At 43.4% G+C, this 9,203-nt stretch overlaps 1 protein-coding gene and 1 long non-coding RNA gene across 2 annotated transcripts; one reads left to right on the top strand and one right to left on the bottom strand.

Moving 5' to 3' along the window:
- Positions 1-316: 316 nt before the first annotated feature.
- On the bottom strand, positions 317-901 carry LOC124708108. Its single transcript, XR_007005047.1, has 3 exons — positions 835-901; positions 699-745; positions 317-594 (listed from the first exon to the last, which is right to left on the bottom strand). It is a non-coding gene; the product is annotated as an uncharacterized LOC124708108 (long non-coding RNA).
- A 2,481-nt stretch (positions 902-3,382) lies between these two features.
- LOC124708107 (serine/threonine-protein phosphatase 2A 65 kDa regulatory subunit A beta isoform-like) lies at positions 3,383-8,984 on the top strand. The gene is made up of 11 exons (XM_047239796.1): positions 3,383-3,796; positions 3,942-4,188; positions 5,092-5,204; positions 5,366-5,445; positions 5,593-5,734; positions 5,820-5,900; positions 6,419-6,523; positions 7,043-7,225; positions 7,816-7,908; positions 8,022-8,161; positions 8,248-8,984. Exons 1-11 carry the CDS (start codon positions 3,404-3,406, stop codon positions 8,432-8,434), a joined length of 1,764 nt encoding a protein of 587 aa, XP_047095752.1. The 5' UTR covers positions 3,383-3,403; the 3' UTR covers positions 8,435-8,984.
- The last annotated feature ends 219 nt before the right edge of the window (positions 8,985-9,203 follow it).

The raw sequence follows: 9,203 nt of genomic DNA, 5'->3' as shown, positions 1-9,203 counted from the left end.
TGCCGAGCAGCTGCGATATACTGTTTATACGAATCCGGCTCTCTTCAACCGTTAGATGTAGCAGTCCAATGGTTAAGATTCATTCTTCAAGCATAGTACACAACTGGTATATTATATAGAAAAAAAAGTATAGATAATAAACAGAGAAACTAGAGGAATTCTGTCGGTTCCCCTGTTACACCTTTTGTTTTTCTAGTGTATTTTTTAAGTGTTGCAAGTGCTTTTCAACAGAGAATAATAAACAGAGTTTTTCAAGTGTTGCATATGTTAGTCCGTTTGTCTCAGAGTATCTATGCCACATGATGAGAGACTTCGGTTACTTATAGTTACACGCTGCTCATCCGCATTAACAGTGTGTAGACATTGTTCAATGCCAGTCTCTATACAAGTACCAAGTGCGGCATTCGCCTTGGTTCAGAGTGGTATATGATTACTGCAGAGCATATAATAGTGTATTTTATATGCCATTGGCATTGAAGGATACATGCATCCTTGGAGTATACTATCTACCTCTCTCCTCTCTGCTCGGGCGTGAGGCCTTTCTTGCCGCAGCTGGGGCATTTCCGCATCCCGAACCCCTGGCAGTCGAAGCACCTGCAGGAGCCATAATGCCATCAGTTAGTTGTTCACACTAGCACTGCCACACATTATATGTGCAGTAGATGACATGTATCTTTGTTGATGATGATGAAACCTACTTCCATCTCTCGAAGATGTTGCCGTTCTTCTTGTTCTTGCCGGTCCCCTGCGACCGATGACCCAGTCAGTCAGTTAGTATGCAGATACGGCGATATGGCCTTGAGAAGAAACTTGACATTCTGGTCTCATTCATACCTTGCACCCTTCACATTCCACCGCGCCCTTCCCTCTGCACTCCTTGCAGCCTGCAGCGGCAGACACCTGCATGCACACCCAAATAAGCAACATGTGTGTCACTCCAGATTTGAGACCTGGCGCTCGTACTAAAATAGCCAGTCGACACCTCCTGCCAAGAATGGGAAGAAGAAACAGGAGGCATAATATGTAGTACGTTTGGTGAGATTGTCATACCAATCTCGCTCCAGGTTTGGGTGACGCCATGGCCGGATGCGTCCTGCTCATCCTGGACGGCCCTAGCTGCCGGCGCCACGAGAAGCCGTGGTTCGCAGTGGCGGCGGTGGACGATGCTCTCAGGGAGACGAGGCTAATTGCAGCAGGCTCCATGGCTGTTGCTCGTCCGTTGCGTGTCAATGCTACAGGCAACTGTTTGTTCCCAGAGTGCCGAGAAGAAGAAGCACCCATCTGGCTGAAGCCTCTGGAAGAAGAGACAGAGAAAGATAGGGATCGTTGGCGGGCTTGGAGCCACATGAAAAAAAAATCTTGTGCTGTGTGTGAGGCGCTGTTGTGGCCGTATGATGAGGATAGGGATAAAACGTTTGCTCTTTTTTTGGAGAGTAACCATGTACTCATTTTATTAATAGAAATCAAGTTACAAGAACCAACAAATACGGAATCCGAAAAACGGAGCAGGAGAAAACATATTTGTTGGAAACTTTGCAGATAGAACCCTAAAAGATACAAAAATACAGAACTATCCTTAGGGTTTTCATGCACTCGCTGAAACTAGCGGCCACCTTTTTTTTACCAAAGTCCAACGCCGCCTAGGCAGACATTTGAGGAGACGCTGAACCTCCACCATTGCTAGATCCGAAGAAGCACCATCACCAATGATGCTTAATTTGTGAGTGAATGAACAAGCCCGCTGGCAACCAGTGAGGCATATGTCGCTATGGCACGTTGATGAAGTCGGGGAAGAACCACAGATGCACCACCTCCGGACCAATATACTCGCTCCAGAGCATCCACCTCGCCATAATCCCCAGCGTCGTCGTGGACAACGACGAACGCCAACGACACATCGAGAAACAGATTTTGCCAGATCTGAAGAACAACGAGAAGACTAAGCTCCCGATCTGAAGAATCAACAAGCACATGTTGCCATCAACTCCGAGATGTCGCCGTGAAGGTCGTTGCCGGTGTGAGAGTAGAGTTGAGGCGGATTTATTCGCCCGGACGCCGCTCCCACCAGCATATGGATGAACCACAGCAGACAAAAGCTAACCCTAACTATAGAATGGCGGGCGATGAGAAGTTATTTATAGTCCCATAAAACATGCAAAAGAAGAGGTGACGCCTTTCAAAAAATTTTGTTTGAAAAAGTTGGCCAATTATTTTAAGGAGGCTGTCTATTTTCCCGGTCCAGCGCGGCCCAACCAACATGGTTACCGGCCCAGCCCAGCACGGAACCTCCAAGGTGGTGCCTTGCCTTGTTCGTCCTCCTCCTCTGGATCCCCTCTCCGCGTCTCTCTCTCTCTCGCTCCCCGACCCAATTCACCGGCGACCTCCCCCACACCTCTGCCGCCGCCGCCGACGACGACGAAGCCCGATCTGACCCCATCAGGTTACGCCCCTCCCTCTGCTCCCCTCCGCATTACTTCTTTTTTATGTACGTATCCGTGTCTCCCCGCCCAGATCCGCGCCTGCTCCCGCCCGTCTGGGGGATTCCATCGCGGGTTTGGGTTGATTCGCTCCGGGATAGGGATTACCCGCGGGGCAGGTGTTGGGGATCGTGATACGTTTCTGCCGTGCTGCCGGCCCGGGATCGTCCCGCTGTGCCTGCTTCGGTCCTATCGGTTTGCTACTGTTAATTAATCTCGACGAATCACTCGCGGACGGTGCGCGGCCGTGAGTTCCTTCTCTTGTTATCTGCACCAAGGAAGCTGAAAAAAAAATCACAAACGATTGAGACCGAACGGGGCAGAGGTTCTCGAATGCCTTTGAGAGTGTTATTCACAGGATGGGAATTGTTAACCATCTCGTCTATTTGGATCTGATTGGAGCATATTCTAGACTAATGGAATAGATTAGCGTCGCTTTCTTAAGTTATGTGCATCAAATGTCTGCTATGGGTCTACGATCTCGTTCTCTTTGATGATCATGTCCAGCACGAAATGGTCTCTACATTTTATCTTCACCAGGAAAATTGGACCAGATGCATTTCAGCGTCCATTTTCAGATAGATGTATTGACCATATGCGTGAGAATATTTGCAGTCACACAACATATTTCTCAAATCCTCACCAGACATGATGTTTCTTCACAAATTTTTATGTGCGTCAACATATCACTGTGAAACTAACGGTTATAAAATGTGTGTATTGGCGCCTATTTCAAAACCGACCTAATAGTCTGGTACATTATATCTAGCATCTGAAGATTTGGGGAAATCTGGTTTCATTGTGCCTTCAATGTTTCACTAAAGGGTCCTCTCTCTATCTTTCTCCGCACCAGCGCAGTATGTAACCATCACATTGTCCTAATGTTGTGTCTTATTGTGCAGCTGTAGAAATCTGTGATAAGCCCGATGGCTACGGTGGACCAGTCGCTGTATCCGATCGCGGTGCTGATAGACGAGCTCAAGAATGAGGAGATCCCGCTGCGTCTGAACTCCATCAGGAAGCTCTCCACGATCGCGAGGGCGCTCGGGGAGGAAAGGACCAGGAAGGAGCTGATCCCTTTCCTCAGCGAGAACAACGATGACGAGGACGAGGTGCTTCAGGCGATGGCTGAAGAGTTGGGCGTGTTCGTTCCTTATGTCGGGGGTGTAGAGCATGCTCATGTTCTGCTCCCACCGTTGGAAACGTTGGCTACGGTGGAGGAAACTTGTGTCCGGGACAAAGCGGTCGAGTCGCTGTGCCGTATCGGTGCGCAGATGAAGGAGAAGGACGTCGTTGACTATTTCGTTCCAGTGGTGACGGTAAATACTGAAATACTCTCTTGGTTGTTTGAAAAAAATGTCAAGAATGCTGCCAATAGTTAGTATCTTGTTTCTTATTGTGGCTGCTGCTCCTCAGCCTCAGAGGCTAGCATCTGTCCAATTTACTAGTCTTTACTCATTTCAGAGGCTAGCATCTGGTGAGTGGTTTACGGCTAGAGTATCATCCTGTGGTCTTTTCCATATAGCCTATCCAAGTGCCGCCGACCAGTTGAAATCAGAGCTGAGAATCGTTTATGGCCATTTATGCCAAGATGACATGCCTATGGTCAGAAGGGCAGCAGCATCAAATCTTGGGAAGTTTGCTGCAACAGTTGAACAGAGCCATTTAAAGAAGGAAATCGTCTCGATATTTGATAATTTAACCCAAGATGGTATGTATTATTTAATATCTGTAAATCTATTCAGTAAAGGCTCAAAACTGGAATATTTTTTACTAGAATTGCTGAATTCAATATCAGAAAGTCATTATTTTGTTGTGGTCCCTTCCTAATGTATTTTGTCATTGAGATGCTTTGCTACTGTTGGTTTGGATTTTCAATTGCTTGTTCTGATACATCAAAACTCATCAGTAGTTATAGCCGTTTTAGGGGACTTCGCAATCAACCAATTTAGATGCTATCCATTTTCTATTGGTTGAACTAAGTATGACGGTTGTAATTGTTGGAATGTTCTGCCCACTTACATGTTGGCTTGCAGTTTGTATGAGAGATGCCTTAGATCTAGTACGAAATAAACAAGTATCTTGCTTCTTAGTGCTTGCATGTGGCTTATCGTAGATTCATTACAGTTACTAATTTGGCATATTTTTTCAGCGTACCATAAAGTAGTTTGTCTATCAGTACTAATTTGGTATCTTATATTTCAAGTCCTTAAATTTTGCCTTTTCATTGTTTACGATTTTAAGCAGGATCATAGTAGTCCTGTATGCCAGGATTGTAGCTTATATCCTTCCATTTTGCTCCGAGATAATTTTTTCTGTATATTCACTTTCGTTACACAAGTTCATGTTATTATATTATCTTGTTCACTGTGACCATGGTAACAATTTCTCTATGCTTCAAATGTCAACATAAACTCTTAAAGCTCAGATGCCATTCTTTTATGCTTGAATGTACAAAAGGTCAATAAATAAGCCTTAAAAATGGATTCTGACTTTTATTGTGCAGCATTTTATATAAAACTTGATTAATTGAAACATAGTTTGCATATTGTCATATGCACATTTTGCTCATTATGAACATTGCTCTAAGAATGTTACTGCCCTTCATTTGCAGATCAAGATTCAGTACGTTTGTTGGCAGTTGAAGGCTGTGCCGCCCTAGGGAAATTGTTGGAACCCCAAGATTGTGTTGCACATATACTTCCGGTCATTGTCAATTTCTCCCAGGTACATTACTTCAATTGTGATAGGTCTTGATAGGTTATTGGGATATATACTTTTATGATTGCTAAGGTTCATGCTACTCAAAATTTCTCTGACTTACTATAGTTGTTGTGAATTACGGTTGTGCTACTACTTATATGTTTTTCTCATAATTCCTTTGATAGGATAAATCTTGGCGTGTCCGTTATATGGTTGCCAATCAATTGTACGAACTCTGCGAGGCTGCTGGCCCTGAGCCTACAAGGTTAGCGCTCTCTTTCTTTGGCTGTAGCATACTTGGCCTTTTCATACCCGTAATGGGTACTCAGACATACGTAGCCTAGGTTGTTATGTACACATAATACATAAACTTGAGCCTGATTGATTCATGCATTTGTATATTTGTTTATAGAGCGGACCTGGTGCCTGCATATGTTCGCCTTCTTCGTGATAATGAGGCTGAAGTACGGATCGCAGCTGCTGGAAAAGTTACTAAGTTCTGCAGGATATTAAGCCCGCAAGTTGCAATTCAGCACATCCTACCATGTGTTAAGGTGGGGGCATCGGAGTAACTGAACATCATCTGTTTTTCGCTACTGTTTTATCAACAAACTAACTTGTGAGAAATTGCATTTGCAGGATTTATCATCAGATTCGTCTCAGCATGTTCGCTCAGCTTTGGCTTCAGTCATTATGGGAATGGCCCCTGTTTTGGGGAAGGTGCAAGCAATGATGCAACCATGTTTTTTTATTGAATTGCTTTTACCTATATGAATGAATGTCTGTATCGTTGTTTGAAGAGCTTCAGTCCTATGATTATTTCTATGACTAGTTCATAAAATATATGTTCCCATTACCATATAATTGTCACTGTACCTGGAGGTCCACCATTACTTTGTCAAAAAAAAATGTTGGTATTCATAATTTATGCTGAAACTTAAGTGAAACTTGAAAACGGGCTGAGAGGTATCTGTGCGAAATTCGGATGTTTTTAATTGATTTCTGTTTGTGTTCCATAGCATGGTCTATTTGCCAGCTAGATATTTTCAGTTGATATGTTGGGCCAGGATGCAACTATGTTTCCTAACCTTGTCTATCAACACAAGTACAATTTAATATTTTGTTTACCTGTATGATACTGCAGTTAGTTGTTTACTAGCTCCTGCTGTTCATACATTTACTATCAGCAACTCAGCACCCTCGGTAATCTTATCAGCCTCATTTCTGGCTTCCTGCAGGATGCAACCATTGAGCAACTTCTTCCTATTTTTCTTTCTTTGCTCAAGGATGAATTTCCTGATGTTCGACTCAACATAATCAGCAAACTTGATGAAGTGAATCAGGTTGGTGCAATTGTTTGTTGTTAGAGTTAGTTTGCCTTCTCTTTGAAGTCCTCAATCATATGTTAACTGTCTTTCAAAGTTCTTTCATAGGCTTTACTTTTTTTTTTTGCTTTACCACAAGTTTAAGTAGGATGAATTCTCATTTTGATTTACCACAAGTATGAGGGCCTTGTGCAAAAATGGAACTAATTGGGTTGGATAGGTCAGTGTTTGCCCACTTGGCCATTACGTACGCCCTCAATTCTTAAAATACATGTTATTCTGTTTCTACCATTTCGTGATAGCCTCCGTCTCTCTGTATCCAGCATCATTTATTAATATGTCCTAAAGTTAAGATAATATTCTCTGAAGGTAATTAGCGGCATAACAAAGATGTGTAATGCAATCTGTTTTACCTGTATCTCAGATGAAGTGTAATTTTCTGGAGGGAGTGGCAGGCTAGCAGCTATTCCCTTCAACGTTTATTCTCCTGTGGCATGTGTTTTTTCTACATTAACTGACACCATTGCAATCTTTCAGGTCATTGGCATTGACTTGCTGTCACAATCTTTATTGCCGGCCATTGTAGAACTAGCAGAGGATAGGCACTGGAGGGTCCGGCTTGCAATAATTGAGTACATCCCTCTGTTGGCCAGGCAGTTAGGTGTTGGATTTTTTGATGACAAGCTAGGAGCACTTTGCATGCAATGGTTGGAGGATAAGGTATGTGGTATTCGTGTGACTTTGGCGTATCACATCTCAAAGATATTCTTTCAGCCTTGAAGTTTATATAAGAGCTCTGATAATTAGCACTTTCATGTTCATCTTATTTACCAGCAGTGCAACCTGACCCCTATGTTTAGTTGTCTTGCATGTTTTCTCTAGTTGCATTATGAACAAAATGTTGCCACTGTTCTATTCAAATAGCATTATGCCTAGAAAGTTGGCAGCTAAGTGTTCACTAGAGCTGAGGTTTGGACTTTATAAAGCTGCTACTGTCTTGTTTGCCTCACATTTATTTTACCAGTTCAATTTTACCATGACAATTCAGAACAACTAGAAAAGTCGCATCAGCATTGCCTTTTCATGATTACCTTATGTCATAAAAATATTTGCGTTGTTTTTTATATATCTGTGCCCATCTTATATAAGTATGTGCCTCTTTGATTGCAAGAACTGTAATGGAATGTACTGCGCAAATCTGATGTATAGTTTAGTGACAGAGCTTGCATCTCTCAAGAGGATTTCCAAAATTCTTACAAAAAAGCTGCTGCTATTTATGCAAAGCTTGTTAACCAGAGTTTGAATTTCAGGTGTACTCTATTAGAGAAGCTGCTGCGAACAACTTGAAGCGCCTGGCGGAGGAGTTTGGTCCTGAGTGGGCAATGCAGCATATAATTCCTCAGGTTGGACCCTTTTGTACCATTGTCTACCGTAGTAGCATGTACACATTCTCCTTGCCGTGATGGCATGTAATTTCTGCTACCAGTCTCAAAAACTCACACATTCCGTTGTGTAGGTGCTGGAGAAGATAAACAACCCGCATTACCTGTACCGCATGACCATTCTGCAAGCCATCTCATTGCTAGCCCCTGTCATGGGCCCAGAGATAACATGCCAAACGCTGCTCCCCGTCGTTGTTAATTCCTCAAAGGACAGGTGACTGATAAATACCATAGTAGTGATAAACTCATATCTCCAAGGCTTCTTTGCCGAGACACTGACATGTATCTTTGAACTTCCAGGGTGCCCAACATCAAGTTTAACGTGGCCAAGGTCCTGCAGTCGCTTGTACCGATCCTCGATCAGTCCTTGGCTGAGAAGACTTTGAAGCCCTGCCTTGTGGAGCTCAGCGAGGACCCTGACGTGGACGTGAGGTACTACGCGAAGCAGGCCCTCCAGGCGTGCGATCAGATCATGGTGTCGAGCTAACTAGCTAGATGATCTCTGTTCAGTTTTGGGGTACTTGTAGTGGAACCGACCTAGGTTTGTTTCCATGTCGATAATGGACGGTTCCGTTCCCCCTTTTTGTCGTTGTTGTTATTGTTGTAATTGATCATGCGACAGAACGCCACACTAGTCTTGTTCTTATGACCCTTGCGCGACATGAGGAATGTGTATGTTTTCAATAGTTCTCTCTTGCAATAGTGACGGGCTGCCAAGAGGATGAAGAAACTGAAGATCTGTGAGGTGATCCTACCAGTTACACTCCAGAATTGGACGCCATTGGTGGATGCGTTGTCATGATCCTGGGTGTCGTGTGAAGGTGTGGGATGCTCTTAGTTAGACCAAACTAGCAGCACTAGCAGGCTCCATGGCTGTTGCTTTGCCTCAAAAAATTGACGATATGGATAGAGCTCTTCTGGCTACAGCTTTACTTAGGTTCATGAAAAGCACTCAGATATGAACAGAACATGTATTAAGACATTCCATTGGATGGAGGGAGTATCATAATTTCATAAGTGATTTGTTTGAGATGCAAGGAACAACATGAATTGAATCGCAAACAGGATCCGTTTTCTGCTGCATACACAATGAAGTTCACATTCTCTGCTTAACGTGAATAACAGAAGATGGCTCATCATCTGAAATCCTGCCTCACTAATGTAGAACAAGGGTATTAATTCTAGAAGAAACACCAGTGTAGTGTTCATGCACACAAATACATAAATTCTTTCTCTCCCTGGGATATGACTAGTTA

The sequence above is a fragment of the Lolium rigidum genome, chromosome 4, assembly GCF_022539505.1.
Source record: "Lolium rigidum isolate FL_2022 chromosome 4, APGP_CSIRO_Lrig_0.1, whole genome shotgun sequence".
In the NCBI taxonomy this organism is placed as follows: Eukaryota; Viridiplantae; Streptophyta; class Magnoliopsida; order Poales; family Poaceae; genus Lolium; species Lolium rigidum.
Note: the sequence above shows the minus strand (reverse complement) of the source record. Positions and strands in the feature narration are given on the sequence as shown.

Bases quoted from the DNA above. Each gene is read 5' to 3' on its own strand.
- LOC124708107 (XM_047239796.1), top strand. From the start codon at position 3,404: ATGGCTACGGTGGACCAGTCGCTGTATCCGATCGCGGTGCTGATAGAC. The intron at 7,909-8,021 runs GTTGGACCCTTT...TCCGTTGTGTAG, and splicing joins TGCAGCATATAATTCCTCAG to GTGCTGGAGAAGATAAACAA. The intron at 8,162-8,247 runs GTGACTGATAAA...TTGAACTTCCAG, and splicing joins GTTAATTCCTCAAAGGACAG to GGTGCCCAACATCAAGTTTA.